This window comes from Thalassophryne amazonica, chromosome 9 (assembly GCF_902500255.1).
Source record: "Thalassophryne amazonica chromosome 9, fThaAma1.1, whole genome shotgun sequence".
In the NCBI taxonomy this organism is placed as follows: Eukaryota; Metazoa; Chordata; class Actinopteri; order Batrachoidiformes; family Batrachoididae; genus Thalassophryne; species Thalassophryne amazonica.
In genome coordinates, this window is record NC_047111.1 from 70,748,871 (window position 1) to 70,772,461 (window position 23,591).

At 40.8% G+C, this 23,591-nt stretch overlaps 1 protein-coding gene across 1 annotated transcript; it reads right to left on the reverse strand.

Annotated features, from left to right (window-relative positions):
- Positions 1–4,007: 4,007 nt before the first annotated feature.
- tpte (transmembrane phosphatase with tensin homology) lies at positions 4,008–22,649 on the reverse strand. Its single transcript, XM_034178342.1, has 19 exons — positions 22,262–22,649; positions 22,018–22,103; positions 21,809–21,889; positions 13,317–13,364; positions 13,042–13,203; positions 10,701–10,820; positions 10,487–10,586; positions 10,340–10,403; positions 8,926–8,990; positions 8,780–8,840; positions 8,613–8,694; positions 7,065–7,153; positions 6,898–6,959; positions 6,737–6,817; positions 4,734–4,839; positions 4,554–4,651; positions 4,371–4,466; positions 4,218–4,288; positions 4,008–4,144 (listed from the first exon to the last, which is right to left on the reverse strand). The coding sequence occupies exons 2-19, from the start codon at positions 22,065–22,067 to the stop codon at positions 4,042–4,044; spliced, it is 1,539 nt and encodes a 512-aa protein (XP_034034233.1). The 5' UTR covers positions 22,068–22,103; positions 22,262–22,649; the 3' UTR covers positions 4,008–4,041.
- Positions 22,650–23,591: the final 942 nt, after the last annotated feature.

Sequence of the window (23,591 nt, forward strand, 5' to 3'; positions counted from 1 at the left end):
CTCAGAATGCATAAAATTCATTTTTTCCTCAAAATTCTACACACGATACCCCATAATGACTATGTGTAAAGTTTTGAGATTTTTGCAAATTTATTAAAATCACACATACATAAGTATTCAGTCTTTGCCATAAAGCTCAGAATTGAGCTCAGGTGCATCTTGTTTCCACAGCTTAATCAGTCCACCTGGGATAAAGTCAATTGACTGGCCATGATTTGTAAAGGCACACACCTTTCTACATACAGTAGTGTTCAGAATAATAGTAGTGCTATGTGACTAAAAAGATTAATCCAGTTTTTGAGTATATTTCTTATTGTTACATGGCAAACAAGGTACCAGTAGATTCTCACAAATCCAACAAGACCAAGCATTCATGATATGCACACTTAAGGCTATGAAATTGGGCCATTAGTAAAAAAAAAAAAAAAAGTAGAAAAGGGGGTGTTCACAATAATAGTGTGGCATTCAGTCAGTGAGTTTGTCAATTTTGTGGAACAAACAGGTGTGAATCAGGTGTCCCCTATTTAAGGATGAAGCCAGCACCTGTTGAACATGCTTTTCTCTTTGAAAGTCTGAGGAAAACCGGACGTTCAAGACATTGTCCAGAAGAACAGCATAATTTGATTAAAAAGTTGATTGGAGAGGGGAAAACTTATACGCAGGTGCAAAAAATTCTAGGCTGTTCATCTACAATGATCTCCAATGCTTTAAAATGGCCAAAAAGTCAGAGACGCGTGGAAGAAAAAGGAAAACAACCATCAAAATGGATAGAAGAATAACCAGAATGGTAAAGGCTCACCCACTGATCAGGTCCAGGATGATCAAAGACAGTCTGGAGTTACCTGTAAGTGCTGTGACAGAAGATGCCTGTGTGAAGCTAATTTATTTGCAAGAATCCCCCGCAAAGTCCCTCTGTTAAATAAAAGACGTGCAGAAGAGGTTACAATTTGCCAAAGAACACATCAACTGGTCTAAAGAGAAATGGAGGAATATTTTGTGGACTGATGAGAGTAAAATTGTTCTTTTTGGGTCCAAGGGCCGCAGACAGTTTGTGAGACGACCCCCAAACTCTGAATTCAAGCCACAGTTCACAGTGAAGACAGTGAAGCATGGTGGTGCAAGCATCATGATATGGGCATGTTTCTCCTACTATGGTGTTGGGCCTATATATCGCATACCAGGTATCATGGATCAGTTTGGATATGTCAGAATACTTGAAGAGGTCATGTTGCCTTATGCTGAAGAGGACATGCCCTTGAAATGGGTGTTTCAACAAGACAATGACCCCAAGCACACTAGTACACAAGCAAAATCTTGGTTCCAAACCAACAAAATTAATGCCTCGTAGATGTGACGAAATCATGAAAAACTGGTTATACAACTAAATACTAGTTTAGTGATTCACAGGATTGCTAAAAAAAAGCAGTTTGAACATAACAGTTTTGAGTTTGTAGCATCAACAGCAGATTCTACTATTATTGAATGCTTGGTCTTGTTGGATTTGTGAGAATCTGCTGAATCTACTGGTACCTTGTTTCCCATGTAACAATAAGAAATATACACAAAACCTGGATTTATCTTTTTAGTCACATAGCACTACTATTATTCTGAACACTACTGTGTAAGGTCTCACAATTGATGGATGCATGTCAGAAGACAAACCAAGCATGAAGTCAAAGGAATTACCTGTAGACCACAAATAGAGAAGGGTACAGAAATATTTCTGCTGTTGTGAAGGTCACAATGGAAGAAGTTCAGATCCGCTAGGACTCTTCGTAGAGCTGGCCACCTCTCTGAACTGAGCAATCGAGGCGGCTTAGTCAGGGAGGTGGCCAAGAATCCAATGGTCACTCCGACATTCCTCAGTGGAGAGAGGAGACGCTTCCACTAGGACAACCATCTCTACAGCAATCCACCAATCAGCCCCTGTATGGTAAAGCGGCCAGATGGAAGCCACTCCTTAGTAAAAGGCACATGGCAGCCTGCCTGGAGTTTGTCAGAAGGCACCTGAAGGACTCTCAGACTATGAGAAACAAAATTCTCTTGTCTGATGAGGAAAAAAAAAAACTGAACTCTTTGGTGTGAATGGCAGGTGTCACGTTTGAAGGAAACCAGGCACCATCCCTACAGTGAAGCATGGTGGTTGCAGCATCATACTGTGGGGCTGTTTTTCAGCAGCAGCAACTGGGAGACTAGTCAGGATTGAGGGAATGATGAATGCAGCAATGTACAGAGACATCCTGGACAAAAACCTGCACCAGAGCACTCTTGACCTAAGACTGAGGCAACAGTTCATCATTCAACAGGACAATGACCCTAAGAACACCAAGATATCAAAGGAGTGGCTTCAGGACAACTCTGTGAATGTCCTTGAGTGACCCAGCCAGAGCCCAGGCCTGAATCCGATTTAACATCTCTGGAGAGATCTGAAAATGGCTGTACACCTGACCCTCTTCATCCAACCTGATGGAGCTTGAGAGGTACCACAAAGAATGAGCAAAACTGGCCCAAGATAGGTGCTCCAAGCTTGGGCATCATATTCAAGACAGAGGTTGTAATTGCTGCCAAAGGTTCATTAACAAAAACCAAAGAATTCCTGCACAAATTGTCAACCGTCTCAGGGAAGCTCATCTGCACGCTTGTCATCCTCATCGGGGTCTCGACCTGACCGCAGTTTTTCGTTGTAACCAACTTGAGTGAGCAAATGCTCACAATGGTGTCTGGCACATTGGAGAGGTGTTCTCTTCATGGATGAATCCCAGTTTTCACTATTCAGGGCAGATGTCAGTGTGTGTGGCATCGTGTGGGTAAGTGGTTTGCTGATGTCAACGTTGTGGATGGAGTGACCCCATGGCGACAGTGGGGTTATGGTGTGGGCAGGTATATGTTATGGACAATGAACACAAGGGCATTTTTGACCATCAATCTTGAATGCTGTGACATGATCCAGAAGCCCATTATTGTGCCATTCATCCACGACCATTACCTCATGTTGCAGATGATAATGCATGGCCCCATGTGGCAAGGAATGGACTCCATTTATATAGTGCTTTTCCATCTGCATCAGACGCTCAAAGCGCTTTACAAACAATGCCTCACATTCACCTCAATGTGAGGGTGCTGCCATACAAGGCGCTCACTACACACCAAGAGCAATAGGGGATTAAAGACCCTTAGGGCCCTTAGTAATTTTCCAGTCAGGCTGGGATTTGAACAGAGGATCTTCTGGTCTCAAGCCCAACACGTTAACCACTAGACCATCACCTCCCCTGTACACAATTCCCAGAAGCTGAAACATCGCCCATTGAGCATGTGTGGGATGCTCTGGATCAGCATATATGACAGCAAGTTCCAGTTCCTGCCAATATCCAGCAACTTCACACACCTGTTGAAGAGGACCAACATTCCACAGGCCACAAATAACCTGATCAACTCAATGCAAATGAGATGTGTTGCACTGCATGAGGCAAACGGTGGTCACACCAAATACTGACTCCTCAGACTCCCCCAATAAAGCAAAGCTGCACATTTCAGAGTGGCCTTTTATTGTGGCCAACCTAAGGCACACCTGTGCAATAATCATGCTGTCTTAGCATCTTGAAATGCTACACCTGAGGTGGGATAGATTATTTCGGTAAAGGAGAAGTGCTCACTAACAGCTTTAGACAGATTTGTGAACTATATTTGAGAAATGGGTCTTTTGTGTCGACATAAAATGTTTTAGATATTTGAGCTCAGCTCATAAACAATGTGAGCAAAAACAAGTGTTACATTTATATTTGTTCAGTGTATTTGGTGAAACAGTTTTTATTAAAGTGAGGACCTGCAGATAGATCATGTTCATGCAAAGTTTTAAGTGCCAGGTTTTAAAATGTGAGTGTATACAGTGATTTTTACAGTTTTACCTTTTGTTTTTTCCCATTTTTGCCAAACAATCCAGACTGATTTTCTTCCTTGTTTTACTGTTCACATTTATGCTCATGATTAGTACAAATGCTACAAACTTTAAGTTGCAAAAAGGAAACTTTTAAGAATATCTTATTATGGATCTGAGAAAACCATAGTGACACCAAAGTCCTCCTTGTACAGGTCCCAGGTCTTTGGTTTGTGGGGGTTGTCCAGCTCCTCCCTGGGTAAGAACAGCCTGTGGAGAGTTTGGAAGTAATGCTGAAAATATGCATGAAAACAAAGCCTTAACAGAGATAAAGAAAACATACCTGTTGCCCGTGATGAAGGAGGTATTGAACCAAAAGTAGAAGGCAACATCTTCATATCCTTTAGGGAGACCCTGAAGTGTAAAGAACAGGCCGATAGCAGCGGCGCCACAATCTAGCAGAGTGTAACTAAAACATTTAAAAGCAAACACTCACAGCACTCGACTCAAACATGACCTTTACATCCCCGTCAACCACAGGCCCATTCTTTAAACTGATAACCACTGCATTATTACCCACATCAGGGAACACCTGGAAAACCAGCACAACTCAGTAAATTTGCAAATCTACCAATGAGTCAGTCTGACAATATGTACAGAGTGTCTCTGCAGGACTTACTGTGCAGTTATCCTGTTTAGCGCACACACACTGGAATACCAGCTCCTTCCTCACGATTATCTTCACCATGAAGTCACTGCCATCTCCCCGACCTACCCCTGGTCATGCCAAATTAACATTTTGAGATGAGCCTCAAGAGTCAGAAAAGGTCTGAGTGGTCTGCTCACTTCAGGATTTCACCTGCTATAGAGTGGATGCGGATGCTCTTGATGTTGAGACTTTTGGGTGGAGGAAGCTGCCTGTTGAACTTCATCTTCATGATCTCATAGTAGCCCACATACCTACTCTGTAGTCAAAACAGATCACTTTTGTTAAAAGCTGAAAATTAGTTAGGGAGCAGGTAGCCAGGTCCATAAGTATTTGGACCAAGTTTTTGGAAGTTTTCCCTTTACCCTTTACCAATGGAGTTGGGGGGGGGGGGGGGGGGGGGGTATTTTTCATAGTCAACTTTTAGCTTCAAGGGTAATAAACCAGTGTCACATTAACCATTCAGGCATTACACCCATTTATTTATACACAGTCCCTTCAATTTCAGAAGCCACAAGTAATTGGACAAACTCAGGATTGTTTAACATAAGCTACAGGAGATGGATACACGACCATTTCAAAGTCATCAAATGTATTGGACTTAATACCTCTGTCTGGATGAGGCAGTTCTCAAAAACTGACTGTGCAAAAGCACATTAGTTAGGGAAGCCACCAAGACAACTGAAGAAATTACAGGCTTCTGTGGCTGTGATTGGAGAATCTGTGCATAGTGTGACCTTTGCCACAACTCTACAATGGTGTCAGAGACAGAAGGATTTCTCTCATTATATATATATATATACACACACACACACACAAAAAAGTACAATTCAATACACGAGACTCGAGTCATGATAAGATCTGTGTTATTCCATGAAAAGCCTTCTCTGCTCAGCTCCACTATCAAGCTGTGATTGGTGCTACAACTGATAAAAGCTGCACCAGATAATTTTCTCCAACCACCACAGCTACACAAAGCTGTAACATCTTCAGTGTTGTCATGAAGCGTTCCCTCACTCATCTCCTCTGTGCACAGCTTTTATGAACTGCTGACTGCAGACAGGTTTACCATACCTTTTGTATTTAATTAATGTAAATGACCAATACTTATTTGGTGACTTGGAAATGGTCATGTATCCATCCCATGACTTGTCTAAAGAAAAGCAAGGACTTGTATTAAAAATAACCCAGAGAATCATGTTAGATTGTCCAATTAATTACGGGCTCTGAACATGGAAAGTCTGCATGAAATAGTTGGCAATATTTTTGGAAAATTCTCTTGAATCAAAACTGCAAGTCTACACTATAAGCAAGGGTGGAATGGCCATTGGGAGTACTAGGATTTTTCCTGATGGGATACTCAATAATGGGTCAATGGCTGCCATTTTTTTTTTGCTGCGCCTTGCCATGGTAACTCTCCCAGCACTGGGAGAGAGACATGCATCAGCCCACAGAGCTCAGCTGCAGCCTGCAGACACAGCATAGCCCCAGTGGCTTGTCTGTCCAAAGTATACCTGACCTAATTGTGGCCCTACGATAGGCTACAGAGGCCCAGGAGTCCCACCCACGCATGTTCCAGACCTCTCCACCCTCATCTAATCACCTTTAACGATGAGCAATCATGATGTGAGAGAAAAACAACGCAGAACGCAAAAAACAAAGCGAGTCACAAAATGGAGGAAAAAACAAAGGCAGTGCAGAATTACTGACGGAAAAGGAAAAAAAGGCTCTCATGACTGATGCTGCTAAGAGCAGAAAAATTTCAGAGATGTTTGCTGCAGGGGCCTGTGGGTCCCTCTCAGCAGCAGCAGGTGGTGTCAAGAGTTGGACAGTGAGGCTCCCACTGCCATGGAGCAGGAGGAGATTGGTGGTGGTGGCGATGATAGCAGGTGTGTGCCAGCATGGTGTCAGTTGGCACAACAATTTCACACGGATAGTAGCGGCAGGCCAGTCTGGACCAAAAAGTCCAGGACTGAAACTTTGTCCCCAGGTCAGCCCTGACTATAAGCACATCTTTATTCATGTCAACTCTGATGTGGTGTACAGATGCAAAAATACAAATAGTGTCAGTGTCCAACTCCTTGTGAAACTGCCGATTCCATTTCCATAGGTTTCTTTTAAAATTAATTTCATTGTGTTTTGTTTTTTTTTTTAACCTGAGAGGGAGTCTCCACACCCTGAAACTTTGAGCTTTGAGTCTTGTCTGTCCTCCTCTCACCAAAATAGTCCAGGCTGTCCTGAAGACATGCACAAAAAGACATGTTTTAAAGATTAATTACACTCTGCTCTGTAATCACTTTGATTTTATGAGTTTCACCTCTGCACTCTCAAATTGGTCACTGTCAATCAGCCAGGTGCACACCATAGTGCCTGTGCGCCCTGTGAAATGGCAGTTGCAATATGGAACATTTATTCAGCCTCAAACAAAACAGTGACTGAACATTTGTCAAACTATACAACTCTAGTTCACGTAAAAACTGTCACCTTTTCCTCCTTTACAGTGAATAGCGATGACATTTTTGGGATCAGCAGACATCCATTCCCTCACACTTGCTGTGTATTTCAGCATATCCCTGAGGCAAATTGTACAACAATTATATATTTAAAACAAAGGTCATGGATATATAGATATATACACACACACACACACACCTCGTCTCAGTACAAGTTACAAATGCCTGCAAATTTATTCAAATTCAGTTAACATTTAGTGTAATCAGTCATGCCCCCCCCCCCCCCCCCCCCCAACAGAACCATAAAATTAAACTGGTAATCTGTTACAAATTACACAGTAATTTAAATTTTCTGTACTTTTGAGCATAGCTGCCAAGTTTTCTCAAATTCAGTTTTGCTCATGACTCAACAGGAAGCTGCAATTTTGTCATTTCAAATACTTTTCAGCATAGCAAGTGAAAATATCCTGTAACCCAAGTTGAATAACGGACAAGACAGAATTTCTAAGCAAGACAGTTTAAGTTTAAATTTATGAGTCCTGCAGTGGACTAAACGTCAAAATGTGCAGTTATACTGTACACAGTGCTGCGGTGAACAATCCCCCACTTCACAACACAAACTACAAGTCACTGTACACAAGATACATGGATCCGAGTTGGTATGCACAAGGTCCATTTATCTGAAGTAACAATTTCTTCAAATGATCTCATGTACACAATACTTTTAAAATGAAGAATTTGTTTTATTTTTCCACTAGGTGGCAGTCTTAAAAATGGGTTCAAAGCAAACTGAAGCACAGTGTGCTTTGTTTTGTAATTTAGTTTGTAGACGCTAAATATTTTTCTGGTGTATTTATATGGTATAAATGGAATGCAAAAAATTTACCTGTAACTGTAAAAACATGTGCAATGTCAGCTCTGAAATTTTGGGGTCTGATATTTTTGGGCATGTTGGCATCTTTAACCTAATAATTTGCAGTTGTTCTTTTATATTAGTTATAAATAGGAATGTCGGTGCATTGGGACATGTCTCCATGTGTATGAGCATCCACATGTAATGTTGCCATGTTTTCATGTGATTTATGAATCCTTGTTGCCAACTGCAGTCCTGTTTGTCATCTACTGTACAGCTTCAAATGTAGATATCACCTGAATGCACCATAAAAACTGCTGCATCCATTTTTCTGTTGAGCTATAATGCCATCAACCCCTTTTTCGCTCCAATTTAACAACACTAATTAAATGTAAGTGCATATCTGAGGCTGTAACGCACCTATTCTCAGTAAACCGTAAAGCAGGAACTGATCGTTATACTGTTGTGCATTTTTTTTTTTTTTACAGAATAGGTTTTTAAAATCAAATAACTGCATATTTAAAATGCATACCAAGTCTTGAGAAAACTGGTGAATAAACATTTTATTTTGGGTCTCCTGTCACCCTCTAGTGGCAGGATACCTCACTGCTGTTGTAAAAGGCTCAACAATAATATGCAACTGCCACAGTCTAAATCCAAAGTATAATTTCAAAGAAAAATGAAAAGTATTTGAGGAATGACATCACAATACACAGTGCAACTCACTCCAAGGATGGAACATTGTGATCGTCAATGAACACTCGTTCAACTCTGTAGTGGAAAAACTTGGGGTCGTAGCCCTTCTCACCTGCATCAAAATAAAACAGGGCCTGGAGTGTGTCTCCCTACATAAATGAAAACCTGTACATGACAAAGAGGGAGCGTCAACTTACTGCACAGGTTGTAAACTTTATAGTAGCATCCATGTTTAGTGTCAAGGAACCTCACCACTTCCTGCACAGAAAGGGAAACGAAGCACGCTGTACAAGGTTTGCATGTTTTACAATCTATAGAGTATAAAATTACCTGTCTGACTTACTCTGATGGGATTTCTGTAGAAGGACTGCTTCCCAGAAGATGGAAAAGACATTGCAATAACACGGTCTAAGGGGGGGGGGGGGGGGGGGGGGGGGGGGGGGGTATTCATTCAGTGATGTCACACTTCTATAAATGGGTTTATAAACACTGGTGGGCACAAGTAACCAAAGAGTTAGCTTTGATAACCACTAATCTGTATAAAAGTTAACTTTTATAACGTCAGACCGATAAAAACCGCAAAAGATTTTGGCAGATGTTACAGCTAACCACTAACTTTTAGTGCTGTCGGCTACTAATAAGAAAGTTTCAGGTTTAAGCACCGCCGAGGCTTCCGAGTAAAATCAAAAGCGATCACAAACCCAAAAATGAACGACGAGCCAGAGCATCTATCTTATGTAGTCAGACGGCTGTGAGCTCTGTCCTTCAGCAGAGGCGAGCTGAGCAGGCCAGCTGCTGTTGCCCAAAAGGTAAGGGGAAAAAAAAAACAAACAAAAAACAAACGTCATTTACTTTCTACATGCAAAAAGACAGACAGCATGGAGGAGACATGAAGCGCAACACATTTTTTGATTTATGGTTTTACACATAAACACCTAATTCTTGACAGTTTTTTGATATTAATGGTAAACTTGTAATTTTTTATAGAGAGAAAATATCACACATGACATATCTTTTACAGGAATGCGCTAAATTCTGAAGGTTTGACCTTTAACAGACACACTTGCCGAAAGGCATTATGGAGAAAAATGAGTCTCCTTCACTGGTTGGTTTATTTGTAAAAACCAACACACAAGTTAGTGTAACATGTATGTTGGTTTTTACAAATAAATGTGTATTTGAAATATGTCTCTTTTTTCATTTGTAAAAAAAAAAAAAAAAAAAAAAAAAAAAAAAATTTAAAAAGACATTTGCAAAACTGAAAATTCTGTTAGTTAAGTGTAATCCATGACCAACACGGGCCGCTATTCACACTCCCATCCAGTAGATGGCAGTGTTCGATGCATTTTGACCGGGGGGAGTGGTGGGAGTGTCTATCACTGTCTTTCTTTTTGCATGTTGAAAGTAAAGTACTTTTTTCTCTTCCTTTGGGGGAACAGTAGCCAGCTCACTCTACTCTCTTCTGCGAAGGGAGGACTGAGCTCACAGACTATTGCAAAACACACAACAAGTAGGTACTAAAATGTATGATTTTGATTCACTATACTAACCAAAAAAGTTAGCGGACTGAAAGTTAGCGGTGCTAAATTTAGTGGAAGCTAAGTGGTCCGCTGATGGTTTTCAAAATTAGCTGAAAAGCTAATCTGCTAACAAAAAAGTTACCTTCGCTAATTAGCGGAACTGTGCGCACCACTGTTTACAAGCAATGAACATCCCACTATAGTCAGTGTTCTTTGATGTAGCTCTGCTAAACCTGCCTGTGACATATGTGAGGTCCAGATCAAACCCATCCTTCTGATAACGACGTTTATTCTCAGAAACCTGGCAAAGATGAATATTTGTCCAGTTATATTCTGCAAAAAGCCTCCAACTAGGATTTCTTAATATTTAAGTTTCTACCTCACCATCCTCCTGGTGACCTTTTCCAGCTCCTTTTTCTGAGCTGCCAGTCGGAAAACCCTCACCAGGATGATAATTCTCAGAAATCTCAGAAAATTCACCACCCTAGTGAGGAACAGATTGCATGCACATACCAAAATGTGTGAACAGCTACAATACAGAAGTTGCTCTTTGTAGAAATATTAAGTGCTCATCAGCTGTAAAGTCGGGTGAAGGTACCTGGGTATGAGACTGGCTCCTGAGAGGTCGGTGAAGGTATAGATCATGGTGACCACCAGAGTGACCACCACAACACAGGCATCTATGATGTTCAACTTTGAGCTGAAGTAGACTTTGAACCTAAATAGTGTGCATAAAAAAGTGAATACAGCAACAAAAAAACATGTTAAGTAGTAGTATGTTCAGAATTTCAATGTGAATGACAGACATTGTGAAGCGGACACTGCAACCTTTCAAATGGTGATGCAAGCACCACATTTGGCACAAATACACCTTAGATGTTACCCTTCTGAAAAGGCAGGGTGTCCACTTGAAATTGCAGAAGGCAGCCAGGTAGGGGTCAACTGAATAATTAGACAGGGGTGAAAATTAAAAGATGCTCCAATCATATTGTAAACTATACCCCATTAATTGTCTGATCACAGATTCCAAAAAGGCATAGTTTGGACTATCTGTGACTGAATGTTTTGGAGTTATGAGGTAAAAATAGCAAGAATGGCAACAAAGTTCAATTTCAGTTTGTACAGGGGTCAAAAGTTACACTTGCTCTAACTTTGGAAAAAAATTAATGTAAATTATTGGTTGAGTTTAATAGGGTTTTTAAAAGGAATGTGTCATGCTTAGTTATCACGTTACAGGGAAACATATATCACATGTCAGAGAATCCAATGGAAGACAACATTGCCCAGCCTTTACTTTGCAGACCAAGCACAACACAGTCAAGACTATTCCATTTATTAATCCCATTAGTTCAACCAATAATCTGCACCATTTCTTAACCAAAAGTGGAGCAACTTTAACCTTTGACCCCTATACAAACTGAAATTGACCTCTCACCAGTTTTACTATTGTTTACCCCATAACTCCACAGAATTAGGTCATAGATGGGCCCAACTATACCTTCTTGAAATCTTTATGATCAGACAAATAATATGGAATGCCTTTCAATATGAGTGGAGCATTTTTAGATTTTGACCCCTGTGTAATTCTTCAATTTGCCCCCTACCTGGCTGCCTATTTAAGCGGATGCTTATTTTTCCAAAAGCATTATGTCTAATTTGGTGCTTGTATCACTATTTGAAGGATTCCTCTGTAAATATTCACTTGTCTGCTGCACTATTAATGTAGGAGAGCCATAACGTACTCAGAGCAGAATCATTATGCTTCCCAAGGATCTCATCAGCACACACACAAACAACATAGGTTTCCTGTCCACTTCCTGTCACAAGTACAGTTAAACAGCTAATCAGAATTACAAATGCATTTCTGCTGACATAAGACTTTGGGAAGCTTGCACCATTCTTTGAAATGTCTCAATGTCACTGCAGTGGTAACTGAAAAAGGGGTTAGATAGGGCTGTTTGGTTCAGCTTGCAAAGAACTTTCCATCACGGTTAACATACTGGTCAATGTCTGGAAAAGCATATAATGGGTTATTAGAAAACAGGCTTTTACCTCAGGTGGTGGACCACTTTTCCCCATACATAGACATAACATACACACACACACACACTTCAGCTAAGCTTGCATTGGCATACTAATGGTCATAAAGGTGCCCAGTTGGTCCACGGCCAAGGTTACCATCATAAATAAATAGAATATTTTTGGCCGTGATGAATCCTGATCGAGTGTAAAGGTCAAACAAGGTCAATGTCCATTAGATTCAATGACATGTTACCCCGTAATGTGATGTGATAACTAAGCCTGACAGTTTGTACAAACTAGTCACTCACTCATCTTCAGCCGCTAAGTCCTATTAAGGGTCATGGGGGCCTATCTCAGCACTCATTGTATGTGAGTTGGGGTACAACCTGTCTGTCACATGGCCATATATAGACAAACAAACAGTCATACCCACAAGCACACCTACGGACAACTTTGAAAGTTTCCAATTCACCTAGCCTGAGACATTGAGATTGTCCAAACTATACCTTTGTAGAATTTTTATGATCAAACAAATAATAATGTATACATTTTAAAGTGATGGTAGCATCTTTTAATTTTCACCCCTGTGTAATTCTTCAATGACCCCCACCTGGCTACAGCTACCACCCTGGGATGGCCATCATACATTTTTGTGTAGACCATAATATACTGAGGCTGGATTGTAAGTAAGTGTCATTTAGTAGTACAGAAAACCTGCGTGGCCCATGGACTAACATGATTACAGACAAATAATGTGAAAATTCTCTTAATATTGCTCAATTTTGAACTTTAGGGTAACTTCTGCTACTTGCTCACTGGTCTCTGAAACGCAAGAGCGCACGGAAACTGAATACCTACTTTGAACAACAAAAGTGATGCTTAATGAGTGTGCATGATCTTCCTTTTTAGTCACTTACCCTTCCACATAGACCCGCAGGAGAACATCAGCAAGAAAGAAGAAGGAGATGGTGAGGGACACTGCCTCCAAGGGATTCCCAACCTCTCTGCTCTTGGCTGGCAGAGAAAGGTCTACAATCACCAGCACAAAGTCCACTAGGATCAGTACCACTCCAAACATACTGAAGAAAAACAGCAAACATCATCATCATCACCAATGCAATTAAGGAAAAGAACCAAATTCTTCACAACTTGCAGTTACCGTCGTCTCAATAGAGTTTCAAAAACAACTCACCGAAATCCAAAGGACATAACAAAAGGTGCCATCATCCTCCGGATATTACTATAAAGGGAAATAAATGGTGCCCATTAGTAATGAAGAGGGTTTCCTGAATAAAGATGATTATAGAGTTTGGACCCAGATGTGTCATATACCAGCTATTGTTCCAGTACTTCTGGTTATGTATGCTTATTGGATTAAAGATCTCCCCCACCCCTCCACACACACCACCACCACACACACTTTTGCTACCTATATAAGCCCTGAGGCCCATTGGTGCCAGTGCTCATCTCAGGGATTCTGCAACTCCCCCCGATGGGCGCCAGTCTCAGACAAGTGACTTCCACCCAAGGATGATAGCCATTTACAACTATTGAGGACTAAGACAATGCAGATGATGTGTCTTGTCAGGTAGCATGGGCAGAATTTGAACCTCAGCTACTTGTTATTTTGCTACCCTAACCCATGAATACATGTTCCCATTTTGCAGGATTTTTAAAGCCAAACAGACTTTCTTTAAGAGTCAGAAAAACAAAAATCAACTGCAAGTACAACACACAAATAAGAGTAAATGGGATTTTACTGGAAAACAACTATCGATTTCACAATTCTTGAAGTTGGCTTGCTGACACCACCATTTTTGGGAAACATTTGTTCTGCCACTTCAGCATGCTGAGAAAGCACCATGTACACAAAGTGTTGACATGTCTCACAAAATTTGGGACTCTGCCAAATGTAGACTAGGCTACAGTTAGGAAGGGTGGTTAAAATAATGTTTCGGCTTTCAATTAATTATTGTCAAACTGCAAAGAACATTGAATTTCACTGTCACTCAATCTGCCCATCTTCTCAATTCATTATTAGTTATTTGGACATGCTCAATTGCCCCATTGTGTCTATAACATATTTCGGTTTGTTGTGACAGAAGAGTAAATGAAACAGGAAATATTAACATTTAAGTTGAAACAGGATAAATTTCACATAAAACTCAAATTTATTAGTCATTACCAACAACATAGTTACCAGTTAAATAAATGCAATTCTAAATAATTGCCTGCCCTAATGCTGCAAAATTATCGTTTCTTTCCATCATCATTCATGATCTCCTGCAGCAGTTGGTAGTTTTCTCTACAACACTTGTCCAGTTGTTTTTGTGCAATCAAAGTGTGAATATAGCCCAAGACTCAAGCCTGGACTCAGACTACAAATTTCAGAAAACTGTAAACATTCAGAAAAGTGTTTTCCCAGTAAATTAAGAAAACACACGGCACAGTAAATTTAAAAAGACGTAGCTAATTTGTGATTAAATGACCATATGTGCAGTTTGTGTAGTTCTACTTTGGTGATCATGACCATTTTTGTTGACGGTGCCATCAATATTGACACAAAGATATAAGATTAAGGAAGTGGCTATTTGTACAGTGCATCTAAAAAGTATTCACAGTGCTTCCCTTTTTTCACATTTTGTTATGTTACAGCTTTATTCCATACATTGAGATTTTTGTAAATTTGTTAAAAATAAATAAATAAATAAGAAATCACATGTACATAAGTATTCACATCCTTTGCCTTGAAGCTCAAAATTGAGCTCCAGTGCATCTTGTTTCCACGGATCATCGTTGAGATGTTTCTACAACTTAATTGGACATGGACGAAAAATCTCCCCCTTTTTTGTCAGTCTGTCACTTTAAGAGGTTGGGCTTGTCGGTAACGTATGCATAAATACCGCTCTGTGTTATGGGAAATGTAATGTTCTTAAGCTCCTCCTCCATTAGCAGTGTGCGTGCGGTTCATTTTTTTGTTTGTTTTTTATAAATGGGCGGCCGGCACAAGTGATTTAGCATCTGCGAATGAAGCCCATGTCCAGCATGCAGCAGACAGTTTCAGAATGTTTGGCTCAGAAGTCATAGCTAGCTACCAACCTGATGCTGTGAAATGTTTGTGTTGCCAAAAGTGAGAAATAAAAACCAAGTTCAAGTAAGAAGCAGCAATGTGCACACCTGTGTGTGCACTCCACAGAGTTAACAGGACCGATAAAGCCAGTTACAATGGGCCTCATGTATCAACGTTGCGTATGGCGATATTTGAGCGTATATGGGGTGTACGCCAAAACGGCTGCGCATTTATCAATGTGGTCGTTGGCGTACGCTGTGCTGAAAATATACACCAGGTCGAGAGGTGCCGTAAATTCAAATCAAATCAATTTTATTTATATAGCGCTAAATCACAACAAACAGCTGCCCCAAGGCGCTTTATATTGTAAGGCAAAGCCATACAATAATTACGGAAAAACCCCAACGGTCAAAACGACCCCCTATGAGCAAGCACTTGGCGACAGTGGGAAGGAAAAACTCCCTTTTAACAGGAAGAAACCTCCAGCAGAACCAGGCTCAGGGAGGGGCAGTCTTCTGCTGGGACTGGTTGGGGCTGAGGGAGAGAACCAGGAAAAAACATGCTGTGGAAGAGAGCAGAGATCAATCACTAATGATTAAATGCAGAGTGGTGCATACAGAGCAAAAAGAGAAAGAAACACTCAGTGCATCATGGGAACCCCCCAGCAGTCTAAGTCTATAGCAGCATAACTAAGGGATGGTTCAGGGTCACCTGATCCAGCCCCAACTATAAGCTTTAGCAAAAAGGAAAGTTTTAAGCCTAATCTTAAAAGTAGAGAGGGTGTCTGTCTCCCTGATCTGAACTGGGAGCTGGTTCCAGAGGAGAGGAGCCTGAAAGCTGAAGGCTCTGCCTCCCATTCTACTCTTACAAACCCTAGGAACTACAAGTAAGCCTGCAGTCAGAGCGAAGCACTCTATTAGGGTGATATGGTACTATGAGGTCCCTAAGATAAGATGGGACCTGATTATTCAAAACCTTATAAGTAAAAAGAAGAATTTTAAATTCTATTCTAGAATTAACAGGAAGCCAATGAAGAGAGGCCAATATGGGTGAGATATGCTCTCTCCTTCTAGTCCCCGTCAGTACTCTAGCTGCAGCATTTTGAATTAACTGAAGGCTTTTCAGGGAACTTTTAGGACAACCTGATAATGAATTACAATAGTCCAGCCTAGAGGAAATAAATGCATGAATTAGTTTTTCAGCATCACTCAGACAAGACCTTTCTAATTTTAGAGATATTGCGCAAATGCAAAAAAGCAGTCCTACATATTTGTTTAATATGCGCATTGAATGACATATCCTGATCAAAAATGACTCCAAGATTTCTCACAGTATTACTAGAGGTCAGGGTAATGCCATCCACAGTAAGGATCTGGTTAGACACCATGTTTCTAAGATTTGTGGGGCCAAGTACAATAACTTCAGTTTTATCTGAGTTTAAAAGCAGGAAATTAGAGGTCATCCATGTCTTTATGTCTGTAAGACAATCCTGCAGTTTAGCTAATTGGTGTGTGTCCTCTGGCTTCATGGATAGATAAAGCTGGGTATCGTCTGCATAACAATGAAAATTTAAGCAATGCTGTCTAATAATACTGCCTAAGGGAAACATGTATAAAGTGAATAAAATTGGTCCTAGCACAGAACCTTGTGGAACTCCATAATTAACCTTAGTCTGTGAAGAAGATTCCCCATTTACATGAACAAATTGTAATCTATTAGATAAATATGATTCAAACCACTGCAGCGCAGTGCCTTTAATACCTACGGCATGCTCTAATCTCTGTAATAAAATTTTATGGTCAACAGTATCAAAAGCAGCACTGAGGTCTAACAGAACAAGCACAGAGATGAGTCCACTGTCTGAGGCCATAAGAAGATCATTTGTAACCTTCACTAATGCTGTTTCTGTACTATGATGGATTCTAAAACCTGACTGAAACTCTTCAAATAGACCATTCCTCTGCAGATGATCAGTTAGCTGTTTTACAACTACCCTTTCAAGACTTTTTGAGAGAAAAGGTAGGTTGGAGATTGGCCTATAATTAGCTAAGATAGCTGGGTCAAGTGATGGCTTTTTAAGTAATGGTTTAATTACTGCCACCTTAAAAGCCTGTGGTACATAGCCAACTAATAAAGATAGATTGATCATATTTAAGATCGAAGCATTAATTAATGGGAGGGCTTCCTTGAGCAGCCTGGTAGGAATGGGGTCTAATAGACATGTTGATGGTTTGGAGGAAGTAACTAATGAAAATAACTCAGAACAATCGGAGAGAAAGAGTCTAAACAAATACTGGCATCACTGAAAGCAGCCAAAGATAACGATGCGTCTTTGGGATGGTTATGAGTAATTTTTTTCTCTAATAGTTAGAATTTTATTAGCAAAGAAAGTCATGAAGTCATTACTAGCTAAAGTTAAAGGAATACCCGGCTCAATAGAGCTTTGACTCTGTCAGCCTGGCTACAGTGCTGAAAAGAAACCTGGGGTTGTTCTTATTTTCTTCAATTAGTGATGAGTAGTAAGATGTCCTAGCTTTACGGAGGGCTTTTTTTTTAATAGAGCAACAGACTCTTTTTCCAGGCTAAGTGAAGATCTTCTAAATTAGTGAGACGCCATTTCCTCTCCAACTTACGGGTTATCTGCTTTAAGCTGCAAGTTTGTGAGTTATACCACGGAGTCAGGCACTTCTGATTTAAGGCTCTCTTTTTCAGAGGAGCTACAGCATCCAAAGTTGTCTTCAATGAGGATGTAAAACTATTGACGAGATACTATATCTCACTCACAGAGGTTAGGTAGCTACTCTGCACTGTGTTGGTATATGGCATTAGAGAACATAAAGAAGGAATTATATCCTTAAACCTAGTTACAGCGCTTTCTGAAAGACTTCTAGTGTAATGAAACTTATTCCCCACTGCTGGGTAGACCATCAGAGTAAATGTAAATGTTATTAAGAAATGATCAGACAGAAGGGGGTTTTCAGGGAATACTGTTAAGTCTTCAATTTCCATACCATAAGTCAGAACAAGATCTAAGATATGATTAAAGTGGTGGGTGGACTCATTTACATTTTGAGCAAAGCCAACTGAGTCTAATAATAGATTAAATGCAGTGTTGAGGCTGTCATTCTCAGCATCTGTGTGGATAGTCCGGTAAATTATACACCAAAATGAACCAGCGCTGGAATCCACATAAAAATGAAGATGATCAACATGATAAACAGTGCCATTATACAAATCAATGCATATGTTACATAAATAACACTTTCCTGATTATACTACATAATAATCAATACAAATCCCGCCTTTGCGGGATTGTTATGGAGCACGATCCGTGGTCACAGCGCTGAATGCAAAGAAAGCGCTGCTCGCCTTTTTCTCCAGACTTCGAGCCTACAGCCAGAGCAGCGCTAAGCTTAACTTCATGTGGTGTGCTCGTTTTAGACTATGAAATTGATAATAACTGTAGTTTCGTCATTCCCTTAATTCGCCCGTGCTGCAACCAGGTTTTGTCATCTCCATTCGGTTGTCACAATAAAATAAATACAGAAATACATTTAAAAAATAAAGAAATCTGACAGATTAGGCGTGTCTTATTAATTGAGCGAGCAAATATCCACATGTCAAGAATTATTGACATGTGAAAAGAGAATACAGTGGTCCCTCGCTATAACGCCATTGACCTGCCGTGGCCTCGGAGTCTTGCGGAGTATTTAGTCCAATTTTGCATGCTTTTTTTTTATCATGTTCTGTGTATCTGTTTATAAGAATCTTGTTGCCCAGAAGAGAAGAGAGCGCCAACAACTACTCATAAATGTTTGTCACTCAGAAACACACACCTGCTGCAGCGAAATGTGAGTGGGAAAAGGCGCAGCGCCAGGATGCAGAGGCCCGATCTGTGAAATACTTGTCAGTCACTATTAATAATAATTTCTTATGTGTCCAACCTTGTTCGTTGATCGTTAAAATTAATTTGTTAGTTCTAAATGCCATCATAATTATTTATAGGAAAACATTCTATTTTTATTTCTCAAACAAATGTTTGGGCCTGAAAACAGTTTGGTATTATTTTCCTACTAAGGTTTGAACTTTGAGAGTGTTTACACACGAGAGAAAAGTGAGAAAATCTTCATGATTGAGAAAGTGTATAAACTGTGTAGTGAGGGGTTTTACAGCTTTGAAACGTCTATAATAATTGTAAAAAATAATGCTGACTACGTCATGGTTTCGCGTATTACGGGCTATTTTTTAGAACGCAACTCCAGCGATTAATGAGGGACCACTGTAACACTTTATTGATTATATACTACAAAACAATTGATACGATGGCCGCTTTTGATGCTCTATTGGCACGCGTCGTGATTGGTGGAGTTCTTTTTCAATGCCGTCTACCCGGCTTCCATGTCGTAAAATGAAGGTGGGTCTGAAGTGGAGTCTGAATATTTATGGGCGTGTTTATTATAATTATGATCGTTTCCACCCGCCGCATTTATCAAGATCACGTCAGGCGTACGCCAGAAATGGGCAGGTGCGCACTGCTTGATACATGTCACGGCGACTTTGGTGTATTTCAAGTTTACGCCGTAAATTTACGCCATAAGTGCGCAACATTGATACATGAGGCCCAATGAGCCACAGCTGGGCAAGAGTATTCAGCATATAAACCAGAGGTCTCTCTACCACAGTTAAGAGACAGAGCCTGGAAGGAGGTAATAATATGTATAATGTGTTGCAGATGTGATGTGCGACATATAGTAGACAAACACGTAGTTCTGTATTACAGACTGATGTCTGCGTTACTTTCGGGTAGTTGCCAGAGTATGCCCCCAGACCACCACCCATTAAAAATTTTGGGTTTCAACTTTTCATTTTTCCACAACTTTCATCCCTGATTGGGATCCACCTGGGATAAATTCAGTTGGTGGACATGATTTGGAAAGACACACACCTGTCTCCATATAACGTCCCACAGTTGACAGTGCATGTCAGAGTACAAACCAAGCATGAAGTCAAAGGAATTGTCCGTGCACCTCCGAGACAAGATTGTCTCAAGGCACAAATCTGAGGAAGGGTACAGAAACATTTCTGCTACTTTGAAGGTCCCAGTGAGCACAGTGACCTCCATCATGCATAAATGGAAGAAGTTTGGATCCACCAGGACTCTTCTTAGAGCTGGCCACCTGTCTCAACTGAGCTATCGGGAGAGAAGACCTTAGTCAGGGAGGTGATCAAGAACCTGACGGTCACTCTGTCAGAGATCTAGCATTTCACTGTGGAGAGAGGAACCTTCCAGAAGGACAACCATCTCCGCAGCAATCCATCAATCAGGCCTGTATGGTAGAGTGACAAGACGGAAGCCACTCTTTAGTAAAAGGCACATGGCAGCCCACCTGGAGTTTTCCAAAAGGCACCTGAAGGACTCTCAGACCATGAGAAACAACATTCTCTGGTCTCAGGAGACAAAGATTGAACTCTTTGGTGTGAATGCCAGGCAGCTTGTTTGGAGGAAACCAGGCAGCGTCACTACAGTGAAGCATGGTGGTAGCAGCATCATGCTGTGGGTATGTTTATTCAGCAGCAGGAACTGGGAGACTGGGAAAGATGAATGCAGCAATGTACAGAGACATCCTGGATGAAAACCTGCTCCAGAGTGCTCTTGACCTCAGACTGGGGTGACGGTTCATCGTTCAGCAGTACAATGACCAGAAGCATACAGACACGATATCAAAGGAGTGGCTTCAGGACAACTCTGTGAATGTCTGAGTGGACCAGCTGGAGCCCAGACCTGAATCTGATTGAACATCTCTGGAGAGATCTGAAAATGGCTGCACACCGATGCTCCCCATCCAACCTGATGGAGCATGACAGGTGCTGCAAAGAGGAATGGGCAAAACTGCCCAACGATAGGTAGGTGCATCAAGCTTGTGGCATCATATTCAAGAAAACCTGAGGTTGTAACTGCTGCCAAAGGTGCATCAAAGTATTGCGCAAACTATGTAAATACTTATGTACATGTGATTTCTTAGTTTTTTGTTGTTGTTGTTGTTGTTTTTAATAAAATAGCAAAAAAAATTCCAATTTTTTTTTTCCATGTTCTCATTATGGAGTGTTGTGAGTAGAATTTTGAGGTGGGAAAAATTAATTTCATTCATTTTGGAATAACGCTGTAACATAAAATGCAGAAACAGCTAAGTGTTGTAAATACTTTCTAGATACGCCGTCGGTAGCCGTATTAATAATCCAAGTTCTATTTGTATGAAGTGCAGCCATGCTGTGGTTAGGATTATGATTAATGTTTGTGGTTAAAATATTATAGGAATTTACGCATCAACAGCAAATACATGTACAAGTGTAAGTATGAGAGAGACACTAGGTACAAATAGAATTACACTATACAAATGGGTAGCTAGGCAACAGAGGCAATATCCTTGCACCTTGTTCTGACTCTGGAAGTGTGCAACACAGCTCTGGAAGCAATGGTCAGATTCAGAAGGTTCCAATTTGGACCACCTTCAGATATTGTGAGACAGTACTGGGACATAACTGAATGGGAAACATTCCAAATCCAAACCGACAGACACGTCCAATAAAGATGTCAATCCAAGCTATGAACTCACTGGTACTTTGTGTCGGGTCCGGCACAGTCATCCCTTCCATCATCAATCTCCACTTTGGCATTTTCCAGCTTGTCAGCATTTCTAATATTTAGACAGATTGATAAATAAACTGGAGGCAGTGATACGAACTGCAGCACTCTGATCACAAACAAAAAAGGACAGCATGCACGCGCACAACAGAAAACAAGCAGTGTGAAATGTCCTCTCACCCATTCACAACTGGTTCCAAGTCTGGAGTGAAATGGACAGAGGACATCATCCTCCTAGATTTATTCTGAACTTCCAGACTCTGGATCTGAAAACAAGAGTGTGAGAAGGGTTAATCTAATTTTTGTTCCCAACAGTTTGCTGTGCAGAAAACTGAAACCAAAAGCCTTCAGTCCTCCTCCTCCTTAAGGAAACTTCACATTCCAGTCTGCAAACTCATGCAGTCCAACCAAAAAAGCATTTTACCTGTTAAACAACACAAATCCACTAGTTTTCAGATTATCTGTGCAGCTTCGAGCCACAATCCTCCGTTTATCCCTGAGCTACAAATTCCCAAAAGTCAGCCCACTGAAGTTTTAAATCGCACCACCTGCTGAACGAGTGTCACTCGTCACTGACGTTTATCTTGTGACTACTTATGAAGACACTCGTTTCAAAGGTTAACCGGGTTTCCCCCCCCCCCCCCCCCCCCTTAATCCACGTCCTGTAACTCGGTTTTTGCTAGCGTAACGGTTTTAAACTTCCTGCACTTAAATTCGGCCTTTTTCCTGATTTGTCAAATTTCCTCAGTCCACTTTCAAGACAACGTCAAACAAACAGCAGCTTCGCTGCTCCTTAAAAAGCTAATTAATGCAGAAAGAAAGCGGAGCTCCTCATCTCACGAACATCTGCTTTTAATTAAATCTAAATTCCCGAAATTTCTCGCGAGATGACTCTGCTGTTTTGTCTTCTACGCATTTTAGTTTGAGAAAAAAACATTCAAGTCATAATACAAGTAATAATACAACTGGATCTAAGTATAGAAAGTGGTTTTTTTGTTGTTTTTTTCATGGACAGTGGCGGTACCAAGTTTTTTTTTTGGGGGGGGGGCTGATTAATGTAAAGCCAGACAAGACACATTCGCCCTATAGAGGGTTTTCATGTGACATATCGGTCAGGTCATTTTGTGTCCCATGGCCATTCTGGATTATGACGCAGTGGCCGCTGTGATACACTACGTGCATTTGGCGAACAATTGCAGAAGCTTCAACGTCAATGTGAAGAAGCCTCACGGCACCGTGGCACTGAGAGAGATCCGCCGCTACCAGAAATCCAATGTTTTATTATAATATTATTATATAATCTAATTTTATTTGGCGATAAAATTATATAAGAAAACATAAAAATACCGCTGAGGATAACACAAGAACGCTTCCAATACGGATGCTTATTTACATTGTGGTCCTCGAGCACCGAGCTGCTGATCCGCAGGAGGCCAGCAGCTTCCTAGTTCACAATATCGCAGTGTGACACTGTCGGCCAGTTCGTTACATCAACACTAAATTCACTATCTGGTATAAGATACGGATCCACTGAACCAACTGCTACACATCTATCATGATAAATAGCTTTATCTCGAGGATTTAAAGCATCATAACAACCGTACATTCTCTCCATTTTTCTATCACACGCCAACCTCCTTGTAATCCAGAATGGAGACAGCACCTGTCCTGCAGCAAATCGGTCATGTGATTGAAAACCCTCTATTGACGTATCCCATAATCCCTTGCATGCCAGAGAGTCGCTGCAGTCAAAC